Genomic DNA, 20000 nt, shown 5'->3' with positions numbered 1-20000 from the left:
GAGGTTCAACGTCTGAAAATGTAATACTAATTCTCTCCACCAGGGGGATATGTAGGATTAATGTGTGGATGTATTAATGTAATGCCAATTCTCTCCTCCAGGGGGAGATGGGATTACCAGGATCCAGAGGCCTAGAGGGAGTCCCCGGGAAAGGCGTCCCCGGAGAAAAGGTCAGATGCACACAAAGGTTCCACGTTGTCTCCATGTCTGTCTGAGTCACGGTAACTTTAACGTGATAACGAAACATCATGGATTAATGACATCCTGGATTAATGACAAGGCAAACAGTCACAGGAATAAATATATGCAAATACGACGTGAGCTCAAAGATCCCTGGAAGTGTCGAGTCAATGTTTACACACCGTCTGTCAGCCTCTGACACACACACACACACACACACACACACACACACACACACACACACACACACACACACACACACCACCCTGGGTAACTGTCATGTTTACTTTCAAAGGTCTCACCTTTAAAATCGTGTCGTCTGTCATCCTGTCAGGGCTGTGGTTTGACCTTAGACGGTTAGTTCAGATGTTTGGACATAACGCTGTAGGAAATACTTTAATATAGTGGTTTTAAAGGTATTCATTGATTGCCTGAGTCCCGTGGTGGGAATTCTGCTTTGTTTTTGGTGAATTAAATTGGTGAATTAAATTAATCCACAAGACTCATGTAATTTGTATTGTTGACCGATTTCTACCATATGTGACCAAACTTGACAAAAGCAGGGAATACTGAACAATTGTTCAGTTTGACCCACCAGTTTTGGAGATATGGCTCATATTAGAGCATGTCTGCTGAAATCGACATGTAAATATGAAATAAATGCTTAAACATGTAGCTAGGTGTAATGTTAGAGACCACAGAAGACATGAAATAAATGCTTAAACATGTAGCTAGGTGTTAATGTTAGAGTCCACAGAAGACATGTAAATATGAAATAAATGCTTAAACATGTAGCTATAGGTGTAATGTTAGAGTCCACAGAAGATATGTAAATAAATGCTTAAACATGTAGCTATAGGTGTAATGTTAGAGACCACAGAAGACATATGAAATAAATGCTTAAACATGTAGCTATAGGTGTAATGTTAGAGTCCACAGAAGACATGTAAATAAATGCTTAAACATGTAGCTATAGGTGTAATGTTAGAGACCACAGAAGACATATGAAATAAATGTTTAACATGTAGCTAGGTGTAATGTTAGAGTCCACAGAAGACATGTAAATATGAAATAAATGCTTAAACATGTAGCTAGGTGTTAATGTTAGAGACCACAGAAGACATGTAAATATGAAATAAATGCTTAAACATGTAGCTAGGTGTTAATGTTAGAGACCACAGAAGACATGTAAATATGAAATAAATGCTTAAACATGTAGCTAGGTGTAATGTTAGAGTCCACAGAAGACATGTAAATATGAAATAAATGCTTAAACATGTAGCTAGGTGTAATGTTAGAGACCACAGAAGACATGTAAATATGAAATAAATGCTTAAACATGTAGCTAGGTGTAATGTTAGAGGCCACAGAAGACATGTAAATATGAAATAAATGCTTAAACATGTAGCTAGGTGTAATGTTAGAGTCCACAGAAGTGAACCTTTCAAGCCTGTTTTCTCAACTTGCTGTTTCTCTGCAAGACATTACTCTATAAGCTATATCTCCAAAACTGGTGGGTCAAACTGAACAACCAATATGTCCATTTGAAGAAAAGATCAATGACTTAGCCAGCAGCTAACCTGACTCCGCCAGATGGGGCAGCAGAGAGTACACTGGGTTCCAACCCAGTGTACTCTCTGCTGCCCCATCTGGCGGAGTCAGGTTAGCCAGCAGCAGCACAGCAAAGAAATAGTTCCATGTGACAGAGGGGTCAAAGTTGAACGAAAGTTGCACTATATGGTAGAAATAGGTCAACAATACAATGAAACTAGAAAAAGTGCCCTTCTGGGCACAGGTCTCCACCAGGAGGATTGGACTGTGTGAGATGTTTGGCAAAATGTTTAGGATTAATATAAACATGTTTTTGAGGCATTTTGTTCCAAAAATGTGTTTTGCAAAAATCAACCTGTTGGTGGCGCTATAACAGGCCAATGTGAAAAGGGTGGGATATATTCCTCAGCCTAGTAAGAAAATGTGTGAAAGATTTCACGTAAATTGCATGCTGCGTTCATGATTTGAGGCTTTTGTTCAAAACGGGGCAATCTTGCAAACTTTGAAAGCCAATTATAGCCAATTAGGATGGAATATGAAATATCGGACAGATCCGACTTGAGCACATGACCATAGAGATACTGTGTAACGATTTGTGAGATTTGTGGACAGAATCTGGAGGAGTAATATCAAAAAATGTGTTTTACAAAAGTCGGCCTCCTGGTGGCGCTATAAAAGGCAGATGCGGAAAATGCAGGTTAAAGGTTTGTCCTTGGCCTCTAGGGAGTGTGCATGCAACGTATCACGCAGATCGGTGCAGTTTTAGGTAAAGAATGTGAAAAGCTGCCTCATGGTGGCGCTATAACAGGCCGTTCTGGAAAATGTGGGGCAGAGGTTCATCGTTGGCATCCAGGGAGTGTGTGTGCAAAGTTTGGCATTGATCGGGCCAACGGTGCCGGAGATTAGCTGATAACGGACGGACGGAAGGACGGACGGAAGGACACACACACACACACACACACACACACACACACACACACACACACATGGACGGAGTGCAAAACATACTCTCTCCCCATGCCTTCGGCCTGGTGGAGACAATGACGCTAGTTTTGTGGATTAATTTACTTTTAATGCGTCCCTATGCGTACATAGAACTACACATCCCACAGTGCACTGGGCCATCTAGCCTTTATATAGAGCGTCGCGGTCCCGCCTCCTACCCTGGCCCAGGAAATGAAACCCAATGCATTATTCTCATAGACATTTCGTAAAGTATTTATTTAAAGACGGTTACGCCGCGGACAAAGCCAACTCGAGTCGTGACAACTCATGACAACACAAACAATATTTTGGACCAAACAAATAATTACAAAGAAGAAAAACAACAAAAAAAGTGTTGTAACCTGCCGTTTTTTTCTTCTTTCTAATTATTTGTTTGGTCCAAAATATTGTTTGTGTTGTCATGAGTTGTCACGACTCGAGTTGGCTTTGTCCGCGGCGTAACCGTCTTTAAATAAATACTTTACGAAATGTCTATGAGAATAATGCATTGGGTTTCATTTCCTGGGCCAGGGTAGGAGGCGGGACTGCGACGCTCTATATGTCTATGGGCTGGTAGAGTACATATAACTACACATCCCACAGTGCACTGGGCCATCTAGCCTTTATATATGTCTATGGTCTGTCTGGTAGAGTACATAGGACTACACATCCCACAATGCACTGGGCCATCTAGCCTTTATATATGTCTATGGTTGTAATGAGTTGTCTCCAGGAGGAACTAACTGTTGTAATGTGTTGTTTCCAGGGGGACAGGGGGAACCGTGGCCCCAGGGGCCTGCCGGGGGCCCTGGGCCCTGTGGGACCTGCAGGGGCCAAGGTATGTGTTCTGTTTAAATAACTCTTTCTTCCCCAAGTCCGTATATATACGGATGTCGCCGCTAGGGGGCGTCATATCCCAGGTCCGTATATATACGTACGTCGACACTAGGGGGCGTCATATCCCAGGTCCGTATATATACGTACGTCGACACTAGGGGGCGTCATATCCCAGGTCCGTATATATACGTACGTCGACACTAGGGGGCGTCATATCCCAGGTCCGTATATATACGTACGGCGACACTAGGGGGCGTCATATCACAGGTCCGTATATATACGTACGTCGACACTAGGGGGCGTCATATCGCAGGTACGTATATATACGTACGTCGACACTAGGGGGCGTCATATCACAGGTACGTATATATACGTACGTCGACGCTAGGGGGCGTCATATCCCAGGTACGTATATATACGTACGTCGACACTAGGGGGCGTCATATCGCAGGTACGTATATATACGTACGTCGACACTAGGGGGCGTCATATCCCAGGTACGTATATATACGTACGTCGACGCTAGGGGGCGTCATATCCCAGGTACGTATATATACGTACGTCGACACTAGGGGGCGTGATATCCCAGGTACGTATATATACGGACCCCAACGTATACTCTGGAGGCCTTTAACATTGGTCCGGTTCCTATAGCAGCGCCCCACCGTTCCAACTATGGGATTGCAAATCCCATGGGATGACAAACACCGTCTTTTAAAGTGAACGTGTATGCTGGCACTGGGAACTGGGGTTTATGCTAACAGCTAGCGGTAGAGCTATGCTGGCGCTGGGAACTGGGGTTTATGCTAACAGCTAGCGGTAGAGCTATGCTGGCACTGGGAACTGGGGTTTATGCTAACAGCTAGCGGTAGAGCTAGATATAATACACTGGGAACTGGGGTTTATGCTAACAGCTAGCGGTAGAGATGGATATAATACACTGGAAACTGGGGTTTATGCTAACAGCTAGCGGTAGAGATGGATATAATACACTGGGAACTGGGGTTTATGCTAACAGCTAGCGGTAGAGATGGATATAATACACTGGGAACTGGGGTTTATGCTAACAGCTAGCGGTAGAGATGGATATAATACACTGGGAACTGGGGTTTATGCTAACAGCTAGCGGTAGAGATGGATATAATACACTGGGAACTGGGGTTTATGCTAACAGCTAGCGGTAGAGATGGATATAATACACTGGGAACTGGGGTTTATGCTAACAGCTAGCGGTAGAGATGGATATAATACACTGGGAACTGGGTTTATGCTAACAGCTAGCGGTAGAGATGGATATAATACACTGGGAACTGGGGTTTATGCTAACAGCTAGCGGTAGAGATGGATATAATACACTGGGAACTGGGGTTTAGCTAACAGCTAGCGGTAGAGATGGATATAATACACTGGGAACTGGGGTTTATGCTAACAGCTAGCGGTAGAGATTGATATAATACACTGGGAACTGGGGTTTATGCTAACAGCTAGCGGTAGAGATAGATATAATACACTGGGAACTGGGGTTTATGCTAACAGCTAGCGGTAGAGATAGATATAATACACTGGGAACTGGGGTTTATGCTAACAGCTAGCGGTAGAGATAGATATAATACACTGGGAACTGGGGTTTATGCTAACAGCTAGCGGTAGAGATAGATATAATACACTGGGAACTGGGGTTTATGCTAACAGCTAGCGGTAGAGATAGATATAATACACTGGGAACTGGGGTTTATGCTAACAGCTAGCGGTAGAGATAGATATAATACACTGGGAACTGGGGTTTATGCTAACAGCTAGCGGTAGAGATAGATATAATACACTGGGAACTGGGGTTTATGCTAACAGCTAGCGGTAGAGATGGATATAATACACTGGGAACTGGGGTTTATGCTAACAGCTAGCGGTAGAGATAGATATAATACACTGGGAACTGGGGTTTATGCTAACAGCTAGCGGTAGAGATAGATATAATACACTGGGAACTGGGGTTTATGCTAACAGCTAGCGGTAGAGATGGATATAATACACTGGGAACTGGGGTTTATGCTAACAGCTAGCGGTAGAGATGGATATAATACACTGGGAACTGGGGTTTATGCTAACAGCTAGCGGTAGAGATGGATATAATACACTGGGAACTGGGGTTTATGCTAACAGCTAGCGGTAGAGATAGATATAATACACTGGGAACTGGGGTTTATGCTAACAGCTAGCGGTAGAGATGGATATAATACACTGGGAACTGGGGTTTATGCTAACAGCTAGCGGTAGAGATAGATATAATACACTGGGAACTGGGGTTTATGCTAACAGCTAGCGGTAGAGATAGATATAATACACTGGGAACTGGGGTTTATGCTAACAGCTAGCGGTAGAGATAGATATAATACACTGGGAACTGGGGTTTATGCTAACAGCTAGCGGTAGAGATAGATATAATACACTGGGAACTGGGGTTTATGCTAACAGCTAGCGGTAGAGATAGATATAATACACTGGGAACTGGGGTTTATGCTAACAGCTAGCGGTAGAGATAGATATAATACACCGCTGGAACGTATAATTAAGTAAATTTACTTAAAGAGGGAGTGCCACACTTTTTGTATTTTTCCACTTTTTCATGTGTCTATGAGGTGACAGTACTTCATTAGACACCCTGGAGTCGTTTTTATGTGCAATGGTGTATTAACTTTGTATTTAGGGTTTCTTCCTGGAGGCTGAACCCTTGACAGTCAAAACGGGCCAATGAAATAAACAGTAATATAGTGACATCACACTATCAGCCCCTCCCCCTTTATCATACAACTACAGCTGTGGGTGCGGCTTCAGTTCAGGTGGATCACCACCCATCACCACCCACCAGGCAAACCAGGCATACTTAATGTATAGTATTAACAAATACTGTACACTTTTTTGAAAAAATTATACCTCCTTATATAACAATAAGACCTGATGATCAGGTTTTAGGAAAACAATCACGGCACTCCATCTTCAAGTACTGTACTCTAGTACTGTACTCTAGTACTGTACTCTAGTACTGTACAAAGTACTGTACTCTAGTACTGTACTCTAGTACTGTACTCTAGTACTGTACTCTAGTACTGTACTCTAGTACTGTACAATTCTGAGGCACTTTTACTTCACTAGTATTTCCGAGTTCCAATAGCCTACTTTTTACTTTTACTCCACCACAATTATTTGAAATTTTTAGTTACTTTGTAGATTTTTGATTATTATTACAAAACATACATTAACCACTTCAGCCCCATGCGTGAATACATTTCGGCCATTTAAAAATAGCCGATCTACAAGCTCACAATGCATCGATCTGCAAGCTCACAATGCATAGATCTGCAAGCTCACAATGCATAGATCTGCAAGCTCACAATGCATAGATCTGCAAGCTCACAATGCATCGATCTGCTATTTTCAGAAGATATTTTTATACATTTAAATACTTGAAACGAGACATTCTGCAGATTTATAGCCTATACTTTTACTTTTGGTACTTTAAGTACGTTTTGATGCTTTTGTACTTTTACTCAAGTACATTTTGAACTCCGGGACTTTTACTTGTAAAAGTAGTTTTACTTTTACTTAACCCATTTACAGTAGACCTGAAAACGATTCTACAAATCATTCTAAATCATGACCGTTTTCTGAAAAACCCTATGTTTCTATGTCAGTCGTTCTCAAACTATTTCATGTCAAGTACCCCCAGAAATTATGTGTAATTGGCCGCCGACCCCCGTCTGAAAATATGTTGTTCCAGGGACCCCCCCATATGTTGTTCCAGGGACCCCCCTCCCAGAAGCAAAGATTTGAGTTAAAAACGTGAAAGAATATATATTTGAGGCAAATTTTCACGATTAAAAACAAAAAATAGCAGATCTACAAGCTCGTAGCGCGGCACTCGGTGCCGTAGATCTGCTATTTTTCAATAGCTAAAGTATAACATAATGCTTAAAACACCAAAAGGGGTTCCCGTCCCACGATGTGTTAAAGGGGTCAGGTCAGGTAGGAGGTCAAACTACTCTCAGGTACTTGGATCACGTTCAGGTAGACAAGGTCAAAGGTCAATGTCAGTGTCAGGGGTCAGGCGGGGTCGTGTTTCTCGTGGTTCCACACATTCTCCGGGGTCAAAGGTCGACTGACGGGGAGTGATTGACGAGACGGTGACAGCTGTCAGTGCTGTAAAGGTCACTAAAGGTCACTAAAGGTCACTAAAGGTCATTCACGTTGAGTCGGAGGTATTTTGCATGATTTGGGCTGAATCGTACTAAAAATAAAGCTTTTCTACAGTATAATAGAAACTATAGATTTATCTTGCATGCCGGAAACATGCACGCACACACACACACACACACACACACACACACACACACACACACACACACACACACACACACACACACACACACACACACACACACACACACACACACGTTATATAAGTTTGGAATCTTGTGTGAAACTAGAGCACGGATGATGATGTCATTGGTAGCAGGGACACGTTTGAACCATCCACAGTCGACCTCTGACACACAGAGCACGGTCGCACGCACGCACGCACGCACGCAACGCACGCACACCACACGTGTTAGTGAGATATGGCGGTCCATAAATATGCCATACATGTACAGTTGGGTGCCACCGATATTGTCCCTTATCATTTGACCCATTTAGGCCTGACCTCAAAATTTTAAAAAATCCTTCTAAATCCTCCAGTTTTCTGAAATAAATATTTTCACGATTTTTAAAAAATAGCAGACCTACAAGCTCGTAGCGCGCCACTCGGTGGCGCGCTATGAGCTTGTAGATCTGCTATTTTTCAATAGCTAAATTATAACATAGTTTAAAACACCAAAAGGGGTTCCCGCCCAAAATGGGTTAACTGTCCTTTTGCGCAGATCACGCAAACCTCAGCAAAAAGAAAAGGACAATATCGATGGCCTCCAACTGTATATGTCATATATGTCATATATGTATACATGTGTATGTCATATATGTCATATAGTTAATCAGTGTCATGTGAACATAACCTGGAGACTGACATTCAGTCACTGGGTTTTATGATCAAAATAAGAACATTATAATAGTCTATAAAAAATAAATCTAGCAGCCTGTACAATGTAGGCATTTATCAGACTCTCTTAATCCAGAGCGACTTACATTAAGCAATAACAAAAGGCATGACGATACATCACATACATAAAAAGTAGTTATCATGAAACATGCGTAAGCTATAAGAACATAATGGAATATCTATATAATGAAACTATACATATAAACTATACATAATATACTATATACTATGCTATACATATATACTATAAAGTGCTATGACTACATACAATGCAATTCTAGTGCTGTCTACGTAACATGCTAGAAGTCTGTATCAAATGCTATCTAAGTCTACATAAAGTGCTATCTAAGGGGCTAGGGTAAGTGGCTGCGGCACTGGAGTCTGAAAAGGTGGGTTTTCAGACTACGGAGGAAGATCGGGAGTGAGGCTGAAGGGAGTGAGGCTGAAGGGAGTGAGGCTGAAGGGAGTGAGTGAGGCTGGAGGGAGTGAGGCTGGAGGGAGTGAGGCTGAAGGGAGTGAGGCTGGAGGGAGTGAGGCTGAAGGGAGTGAGGCTGAAGGGAGTGAGGCTGAAGGGAGTGAGGCTGGAGGGAGTGAGGCTGAAGGGAGTGAGGCTGAAGGGAGTGAGGCTGGAGGGAGTGAGGCTGAAGGGAGTGAGGCTGAAGGGAGTGAGGCTGAAGGGAGTGAGGCTGGAGGGAGTGAGGCTGGAGGGAGTGAGGCTGGAGGGAGTGAAGGGAGTGAGGCTGAAGGGAGTGAGGCTGGAGGGAGTGAGGCTGAAGGGAGTGAGGCTGAAGGGAGTGAGGCTGAAGGGAGTGAGGCTGGAGGGAGTGAGGCTGAAGGGAGTGAGGCTGAAGGGAGTGAGGCTGAAGGGAGTGAGGCTGAAGGGAGTGAGGCTGAAGGGAGTGAGGCTGGAGGGAGTGAGGCTGGAGGGAGTGAGGCTGGAGGGAGTGAAGGGAGTGAGGCTGAAGGGAGTGAGGCTGGAGGGAGTGAAGGGAGTGAGGCTGAAGGGAGTGAGGCTGAAGGGAGTGAGGCTGGAGGGAGTGAAGGGAGTGAGGCTGAAGGGAGTGAGGCTGAAGGGAGTGAAGGGAGTGAGGCTGAAGGGAGTGAGGCTGGAGGGAGTGAGGCTGAAGGGAGTGAGTGAGGCTGAAGGGAGTGAGGCTGGAGGGAGTGAGGCTGAAGGGAGTGAGTGAGGCTGAAGGGAGTGAGGCTGGAGGGAGTGAGGCTGGAGGGAGTGAGGCTGGAGGGAGTGAGTGAGGCTGAAGGGAGTGAGGCTGGAGGGAGTGAGGCTGGAGGGAGTGAGGCTGGAGGGAGTGAGGCTGAAGGGAGTGAGGCTGAAGGGAGTGAGGCTGGAGGGAGTGAGGCTGAAGGGAGTGGGGCTGAAGGGAGTGAGGCTGGAGGGAGTGAGGCTGGAGGGAGTGAGGCTGAAGGGAGTGGGGCTGAAGGGAGTGAGGCTGAAGGGAGTGAGGCTGAAGGGAGTGAGGCTGGAGGGAGTGAGGCTGGAGGGAGTGAGGCTGAAGGGAGTGAGGCTGGAGGGAGTGAGGCTGGAGGGAGTGAGGCTGAAGGGAGTGAGGCTGAAGGGAGTGAGGCTGGAGGGAGTGAGGCTGAAGGGAGTGAGGCTGGAGGGAGTGAGGCTGGAGGGAGTGAGGCTGGAGGGAGTGAGGCTGGAGGGAGTGAGGCTGGAGGGAGTGAGGCTGAAGGGAGTGAAGGGAGTGAGGCTGAAGGGAGTGAGGCTGAAGGGAGTGAGGCTGGAGGGAGTGAGGCTGAAGGGAGTGAGGCTGAAGGGAGTGAGGCTGAAGGGAGTGAGGCTGGAGGGAGTGAGGCTGAAGGGAGTGAGGCTGAAGGGAGTGAGGCTGAAGGGAGTGAGGCTGGAGGGAGTGAGGCTGAAGGGAGTGAGGCTGGAGGGAGTGAGGCTGAAGGGAGTGAGGCTGGAGGGAGTGAGGCTGGAGGGAGTGAGGCTGGAGGGAGTGAGGCTGGAGGGAGTGAGGCTGCAGTTCTGTGTGTCACGGACGAGGCCGAGTCTTTACAGGTCTGTAACTCTGAGGCTTCATACACACACCTCAAACGAACATGCTGTGTTCCGTCTGTGTTTCATGGCCGCCTCAATGCTTTTACAATGGAAGTCACAACACTTGTGTTTGATGGGGGGGGGGGGAGCTAGGGGGGCAATCTAACACAAATGTTTGGTCAAACCATGTGACTCCCATTGGAACTGCATTGTGGCAGCCATTAATCACAGACAGAGCACGGAACATTGGTTTGATACGTGTGTATGAGGCCTGAGAGGGTAATTACGGGTCCATCAGAGTTATGGGGGTCCTTGGAATTAACTTAGGAGTGGTTTGATTTGTGTCAACTGGGGTTTCAGGTAATGGTCCATAGATTGTGTGTTTCAGGTAAAGTCCATAGATTGTGTGTTTCAGGTAAAGTCCATAGATTGTGTGTAGAACGTCTCACTGGTCCATAGATTGTGTGTTTCAGGTAAAGTCCATAGATTGTGTGTAGAACGTCTCACTGGTCCATAGATTGTGTGTTTCAGGTAAAGTCCATAGATTGTGTGTAGAACGTCTCACTGGTCCATAGATTGTGTGTAGAACGTCTCACTGGTCCATAGATTGTGTGTAGAACGTCTCACTGGTCCATAGATTGTGTGTAGAACGTCTCACTGGTCCATAGATTGTGTGTAGAACGTCTCACTGGTCCATAGATTGTGTGTAGAACGTCTCACGCAAATTACTCAAAGATCCAGGCAGTAAATCAGGTATAAGCATTTTTCAAACTGCTCAAAGTGGTGGAGAATCTGAGGGCGGAGCTTACTGGTCAAAGTGACAGATGTGTTCCCCATGAGTCAAGGAACATGTGGAAACAAGTGCCATGGGAACTCATGTCTTTATAAACCATTGAATAGTTTGGTCTTCTGCCCCTGCAAGGGAACTCATGTCTTTATAAACTATTGTAAAACATAGATTGGTTACGTAACCAACAACAGCCAATTAGCTACTACAAACGTTATGCAAAGCTCGGCCAATCACAGCGGAAGTTAGGTACTCTGGAAGAATAATAAAGTGTGACAATAACTATAGTCAATAAAAACAGATTAAAACAATAAGGGACCTTAAAAATGTGTCACGGACACATGTTGGTGAGCCCTGGCCATGTGTCATCAGGGGTCATAAGGTCATGTTGTGGTGTGTTGTTGTGTCCACCAGGGGGAGCCGGGCAGTCTGGGCTGGATGGGTCTGCCGGGACCTCCTGGACGGGGCCTTCCAGGACCTAAGGTGAACACACGCACGCACGCACGTACGCACGCACGCACGCACGCACGCACGCACGCACGCACGCACGCACGCACGCACGGTAACAAATGTGAGTATTTTTTCCCAGAGCCACAGAGTAAGACAGAGTTACGACATTGAGGGAGCAGAAAATACACATGAGCACATTATAACAGGGAGACATTTCTGTCCATTTGTAACAATCGCCCTTTATAAATTAAGGGAAACCATTAACTAAGTAAAAACGGGATTGTAGGGTTATATCTAGGGATGGAACTCGTTAAGGTTTTATTGATAACGATCACCTTATCGATCACCTTATCGATCACCTTATCGATCACCTTATTGATCACCTTATTGATCACCTTATCGATCACCTTATTGATCACCTTATCGATCACCTTATTGATCACCTTATCGATCACCTTATCGATCACCTTATCGATCACCTTATCGATCACCTTATCGATCACCTTATCGCCTTATCGATCACCTTATCGATCACCTTATCGATCACCTTATCGATCACCTTATCGCCTTATCGATCACCTTATCGATCACCTTATCGATCACCTTATCGATCACCTTATCGATCACCTTATCGCCTTATCGATCACCTTATCGATCACCTTATCGATCACATTATCGATCAGGCTTATCGATCACCTTATCGATCACCTTATCGATCAGGCTTATCGATCACCTTATCGATCACCTTATCGATCACCTTATTGATCACCTTATCGATCACCTTATCGATCACCTTATCGATCACCTTATCGATCAGGCTTATCGATCACCTTATCGATCACCTTATCGATCAGGCTTATCGATCACCTTATCGATCACCTTATCGATCAGGCTTATCGATCACCTTTATCGATCACCTTATCGATCAGGCTTATCGATCAGGCTTATCGATCACCTTATCGATCAGGCTTATCGATCACCTTATCGATCACCTTATCGATCAGGCTTATCAATCAGGCTTATCGATCACCTTATCGATCACCTTATCTATCACCTTATCGATCACCTTATCGATCAGACTTATCGATCAGGCTTATCGATCAGGCTTATCGATCAGGCTTATCGATCACCTTATCGATCACCTTATCGATCACCTTATCGATCAGGCTTATCGATCACCTTATCGATCACCTTATCGATCACCTTATCGATCAGGCTTATCGATCAGGCTTATCGATCACCTTATCGATCAGGCTTATCGATCAGGCTTATCGATCAGGCTTATCGATCACCTTATCGATCAGGCTTATCGATCAGGCTTATCGATCACCTTATCGATCAGGCTTATCGATCAGGCTTATCGATCAGGCTTATCGATCACTTTATCGATCAGGCTTATCGATCAGGCTTATCGAGCCGGGTTCTGATCGAGCATTTTATATTATGTTGTGGAAAAATGGGAGATAATAAATTCTGAACAGAACCAGTATATTTTACTAGGGCCTTCAACTACAGCACTTTACTAACAAACGGAAGGCAATTGACCTTTTTACCAATAAAATAATATTAAAGGAACTGTTAACTGGTTAATACTGTATGTGTACAGACAGTGACTTTAAACACGTAATGTTGTTTACTCTGTAGGTATCAATACACTTTTAGACATGTTTGTGCCAGCGTGGGCGATTATCTTGATCGCCTCTTGTCTTGATTGTTTAAACATGACATCATGGGCCGCTTAACAGGCTTGATACGCCCAAAGCTTATTGATAACGGGTGCTCAATTAGCTTGTTTTCGGGTATCGGTCATCAAGCTTATATCTGTAGTATTTCTATAGAGTTGCCACGAAATGAAAGATTGTCACAATAAACAGTGTTCAGTTGAACCAGTGCACTCGGCACAGTGTGTCTGTCCCAGCTGTCTCTCTCGCTATGGAATACGAGCTTGCTTAAACCAAATAAATGATAAAGGCCGCGTCCTCCTCTTCTTTTAAATGAAGCGCGCGCCCGCGATATTCAGTTCCTTTATCCAAGGGTTCCAAAGAAACTAAATGAGCGTCCGCCGTTCGCTCTAAACAGTCTGACGAAGAAACAACAAAATGTAAGCGTTTGGAAAGATCTCACCGTTGGCTCCGACGGTCACACCCACGGCAGCGACGGTGATTCCAAACGAGGGTCGCTTCTCCAACGGCAGCAGCAAGCGCGTTACTTTTCCGATGGACTCGACCGTTCTTCTTCACAAAGGTTGCAGATACACGCAATTAATACTTAATAATAATAATAATTAGATTGTTATCTGGCGCCTGGAGCTCCTCTTCTCTCGTGTAGGCCTACACCTATCGTGAGTTTCCTCCCGTGTGTCACTTCCTCTATATCAAACCTTGGGTGGGTGGCGACATCAGTCTCTGACAGCTGTCAATCACCCCTGTACGAGGCCCATTACCCTTCACCACGCTGTCAATCACGCCTGTACGAGGCCCATTACCCTTCACCTGACAGCTGTCAATCACGCCTGTACGAGGCCCATTACCCTTCACCTGACAGCTGTCAATCACGCCTGTACGAGGCAAATTACCCTTCACCTGACAGCTGTCAATCACGCCTGTACGAGGCCCATTACCCTTCACCTGACAGCTGTCAATCACCCCTGTACGAGGCAAATTACCCTTCACCTGACAGCTGTCAATCACGCCTGTACGAGGCCCATTACCCTTCACCTGACAGCTGTCAATCACCCCTGTACAAGGCCCATTACCCTTCTCGTGAATAGGAAATACTAACTACTCATAATCAGCGACCATGTTACATTTCTTCTATAGGTAAAATAAAGCAGGAGAACATTATAATGTGCTATTGTACATTAATCCACTGTGTCACATTATAACATTATAACATTATAACATTATAACAGGGAGACGTGGGAGCCGTGGGCCCAGCGGGACCGGTCGGAGAGCACGGTGTTGGGATCGCCGGGCCGAAGGTAACATGTCACTGGACACTGTATGTAGTTCTAGTGTCTCACCACTGTGTGGTGCTACAGAGACATGTAGTTCTAGATTATCACCACTGTGTGGCGCTACAGAGACATGTAGTTCTAGATTCTCACCACTGTGTGGCGCTGTGTGTCTCCCCTCCATCATGCAGGGGGACAGAGGCAGTCCTGGGCCGGTGGGACCTCAAGGGTTAAAAGGAGACGCATACCCAGGACCACAGGTGGGTCACGCACGCACGCACGCACGCACGCACGCACGCACGCACGCACGCACGCACGCACGCACGCACGCACGCACGCACAATTACACACAATTTACAAAAGATGTACGCATTTTAATTGCACATTGTTTTTTTGTGTGTTGTAATTGAAACAAAATGTTCTCAGGTCAAATATTCATATGCGATTAAAGTGTATTAATTACATTTGATTTGAATAAATTAGATTATTATTTATCAAGTCCTGTATATATATATATATATATATATATATATATATATATATATATATATATATATATATAGTTTGGTTTAATTGTCTCTCTGTGTGAAATGTTCACATGGACTGATTTCCTCTCTGTGATTGGTTGACAGGGACCCCTAGGGTTGACGGGGCAACCGGGAGAGATTGGACCAGAGGGTACCGGATTACCTGGAGCTAAGGTGCACGCACGCACATACACACACATTATACACGCACGCACATACACACACATTATACATGCACGCACATACACACACATTATACATGCACGCACATACACACACATTATACATGCACGCACATACACACACATTATACATACACGCACATACACACACATTATACATGCACGCACATACACACACATTATACATACACGCACATACACACACATTATACATGCACGCACATACACACACACTGTACCTGGAGCTAAGGTACACGTACGCGCATACACACACATTATACACGCACGCACATACACACACATTATACACGCACGCACATACACACACACTGTACCTGGAGCTAAGGTACACGCACGCACATACACACACATTATACACGCACGTACACACACATTATACACGCACATACACACACATTATACATACACGCACATACACACACATTATACATGCACTCACATACACACACTGTACCTGGAGCTAAGGTACACGCACGCACATACACACACATTATACACGCACGTACATACACACACACACACACTGTACCTGGACCTAAGGTACATGCACGCACATACAAACACATTATACACGCACGCAATCACGCACGCACAAAGGGTAGGCCTATACCTGCATGGAGCTAAGGTGAGCTCGCTCTGACACACACACACACACACACACACACACACACACACACACACACACACACACACACACACACACACACACACACACACACACACACACACACACACACACACTGTGTGTGCAGGTAAATATAATGTTGGGACATGTGGTGTTTGCTTTGGAGTTGCCCCAAACTGCAAGTGCACATTTGAGTGAGGAGTCTGCTATAAACACAACACGAGATATGTAGCTAGATAGCTATAAACACAACACGAGATATGTAGCTAGATAGCTATAAACACAACACGAGATATGTAGCTAGATAGCTATAAACACAACACGAGATATGTAGCTAGATAGCTATAAACACAACACGAGATATGTAGCTAGATAGCTATAAACACAACATGAGATATATAGCTAGATAGCTATAAACACAACACGAGATATGTAGCTAGATAGCTATAAACACAACACCAGATATATAGCTAGATAGCTATAAACACAACACGAGATATATAGATAGCTATAAACACAACACCAGATATGTAGCTAGATAGCTATAAACACAACATGAGATATATAGCTAGATATATATAAACACAACACGAGATATATAGCTAGATAGCTATAAACACAACATGAGATATATAACTAGATAGCTATAAACACAACACCAGATATATAGATAGATAGCTATAAACACAACACCAGATATATAGCTAGATAGATAGCTATAAACACAACACCAGATATATAGCTAGATAGCTATAAACACAACATGAGATCACAACACTGGTATCAGTATTCGGTATCAGCTAACACAGAAATTGTCGTATCGGATCAGGAACGAAAAAGTGTATCGGTACATCCCTGTGTTGTTTTGTGTTGTCTCTCAGGGGGACAGACAGAGTGTAATACTGTGTTGTCTCTCAGGGGGACAGACAGACAGAGTGTAATACTGTGTTGTCTCTCAGGGGGACAGACAGAGTGTAATACTGTGTTGTCTCTCAGGGGGACAGACATAGTGTAATACTGTGTTGTCTCTCAGGGGGACAGACAGAGTGTAATACTGTGTTGTCTCTCAGGGGGACAGACAGAGTGTAATACTGTGTTGTCTCTCAGGGGGACAGACAGAGTGTAATACTGTGTTGTCTCTCAGGGGGACAGACATAGTGTAATACTGTGTTGTCTCTCAGGGGGACAGACAGAGTGTAATACTGTGTTGTCTCCCAGGGGGACAGACAGAGTGTAATACTGTGTTGTCTCTCAGGGGGACAGACAGAGTGTAATACTGTGTTGTCTCTCAGGGGGACAGACATAGTGTAATACTGTGTTGTCTCCCAGGGGCACAGACATAGTGTAATACTGTGTTGTCTCTCAGGGGGACAGACATAGTGTAATACTGTGTTGTCTCTCAGGGGACAGACAGAGTGTAATACTGTGTTGTCTCTCAGGGGACAGACAGACAGAGTGTAATACTGTGTTGTCTCCCAGGGGGACAGACATAGTGTAATACTGTGTTGTCTCTCAGGGGGACAGACATAGTGTAATACTGTGTTGTCTCTCAGGGGGACAGACAGAGTGTAATACTGTGTTGTCTCTCAGGGGGACAGACATAGTGTAATACTGTGTTGTCTCTCAGGGGGACAGACATAGTGTAATACTGTGTTGTCTCTCAGGGGGACAGACATAGTGTAATACTGTGTTGTCTCCCAGGGGGACAGACAGAGTGTAATACTGTGTTGTCCCTCAGGGGGACAGACAGAGTGTAATACTGTGTTGTCTCTCAGGGGACAGAGTGTAATACTGTGTTGTCTCTCAGGGGGACAGACAGACAGAGGGTAATACTGTGTTGTCTCCCAGGGGGACAGACAGAGTGTAATACTGTGTTGTCTCTCAGGGGGACAGACAGAGTGTAATACTGTGTTGTCTCTCAGGGGGACAGACATAGTGTAATACTGTGTTGTCTCTCAGGGGGACAGACAGAGTGTAATACTGTGTTGTCTCTCAGGGGGACAGACAGAGTGTAATACTGTGTTGTCTCTCAGGGGGACAGACAGAGTGTAATACTGTGTTGTCTCTCAGGGGGACAGACATAGTGTAATACTGTGTTGTCTCTCAGGGGGACAGACATAGTGTAATACTGTGTTGTCTCCCAGGGGGACAGACATAGTGTAATACTGTGTTGTCTCTCAGGACAGACATAGTGTAATACTGTGTTGTCTCTCAGGGGGACGGACATAGTGTAATACTGTGTTGTCTCTCAGGGGGACGGACAGAGGGTAATACTGTGTTGTCTCTCAGGGGGACAGACAGAGTGTAATACTGTGTTGTCTCTCAGGGGGACAGACATAGTGTAATACTGTGTTGTCTCTCAGGGGGACAGACATAGTGTAATACCGTGTTGTCTCTCAGGGGACAGACAGAGTGTAATACCGTGTTGTCTCTCAGGGGACAGACAGAGTGTAATACTGTGTTGTCTCTCAGGGGACAGACAGAGGGTAATACTGTGTTGTCTTTCAGGGGGACAGAGGCGCGGCAGGGATCCCGGGACCCTCGGGACCTCCGGGGATCGGCCTGTTCGGCCCCAAGGTCAGTGAGCATGTCGGACTGTCCAACTCTGACGTCATTCACACATCCTACCCGCTGTAGAACGCTCAACTCTGACGTCAATCACACATCCTAGCCGCCATATAAGAAGAATTTGACCCATCTCTTGGAGCGGTGAGCCGCAGCCAAGGAGCGGTGAGCTGCAGCGTGCGCCGCGCTCGGGAATCATTTGATTAGTAGATTTGACCCCCAATCCAACCCCTTGATGCTGAGTGCCAAGCAGGGAGGCATTGGGTCCCATTGTTACAGTCTTTGGTATGACCCGGCCGGGGATCGAACCCCGACCTCCCAGTTTCAGGGCGGACACTCTAACCACACGGCCACTGAGCTGGTTAGTGTCAATGTGGGGGTCCTGAAGTGAATGAAAAAGTTTGGGAGCCACTACTGTGCAAGTCTGACGTCATTGGCTACGTTTACATGGGACAGTTAAATCCCCTTTTCATTCAGAATAAAAGTTAAATCCTCTTTTGATTCAGAATAAAAGTTCAATCCTCTTTAAAGTTGTCATTCGGAATGACCATTTCCCATGTAAACACGCAGCAGAAAACAAAACTTCTGACTGAATTCATTCTGGAGTTTTCATTCAGAATGAAAAGCCAATTCACACCCTGCGGTCAAACCCTGAATTCCCATGACAGACTTGTTTTCATATTTGCATCAGATAATAAACTGTGTTCCAAAAATAAACCAATGATCCCGTCGGTTCCACTCGTATGGATCATACGCAGCTTCGACCGACCGCGAGGAAACGCTTAATGTTACCCAGTTTTCGCTACAAACGCCGACTCCTCCCCGACAATATCTCAGAGACAGTTTGTTTATTGTTGGACCACAATGCTTATATGAGACGATACTAAGATGTTATTCTTATATGAGACGATACTAAGATGTTATGCTTATATGAGACGATACTAAGATGTTATTCTTATATGAGACGATACTAAGATGTTATGCTTATATGAGACGATACTAAGATGTGATTCTTATATGAGACGATACTAAGATGTTATGCTTATATGAGACGATACTAAGATGTGATTCTTATATGAGACGATACTAAGATGTTATGCTTATATGAGACGATACTAAGATGTTATGCTTATATGAGACGATACTAAGATGTTATTCTTATATGAGACGATACTAAGATGTTATGCTTATATGAGACGATACTAAGATGTGATTCTTATATGAGACGATACTAAGATGTTATGCTT

At 44.8% G+C, this 20000-nt stretch overlaps 1 protein-coding gene across 1 annotated transcript in view; it reads left to right on the top strand.

Annotated features, from left to right (window-relative positions):
• col28a1a (collagen, type XXVIII, alpha 1a) overlaps positions 1 to 20000 on the top strand; it is a gene marked incomplete at both ends in the record, with an annotated part of 68482 nt that overhangs the window by 30367 nt on the left and 18115 nt on the right. The window contains 7 exons of the mRNA XM_079530702.1: positions 102 to 170; positions 3482 to 3553; positions 11845 to 11913; positions 14792 to 14860; positions 15025 to 15093; positions 15466 to 15534; positions 18697 to 18765. Coding sequence (XP_079386828.1) covers positions 102 to 170; positions 3482 to 3553; positions 11845 to 11913; positions 14792 to 14860; positions 15025 to 15093; positions 15466 to 15534; positions 18697 to 18765 — 486 coding nt within the window. The remainder of the gene's footprint in view (positions 1 to 101; positions 171 to 3481; positions 3554 to 11844; positions 11914 to 14791; positions 14861 to 15024; positions 15094 to 15465; positions 15535 to 18696; positions 18766 to 20000) is intronic.

The sequence above is a fragment of the Electrona antarctica genome (assembly GCF_951216825.1).
Source record: "Electrona antarctica genome assembly, contig: scaffold_61, whole genome shotgun sequence".
In the NCBI taxonomy this organism is placed as follows: domain Eukaryota; kingdom Metazoa; phylum Chordata; class Actinopteri; order Myctophiformes; family Myctophidae; genus Electrona; species Electrona antarctica.
Note: the sequence above shows the minus strand (reverse complement) of the source record. Positions and strands in the feature narration are given on the sequence as shown.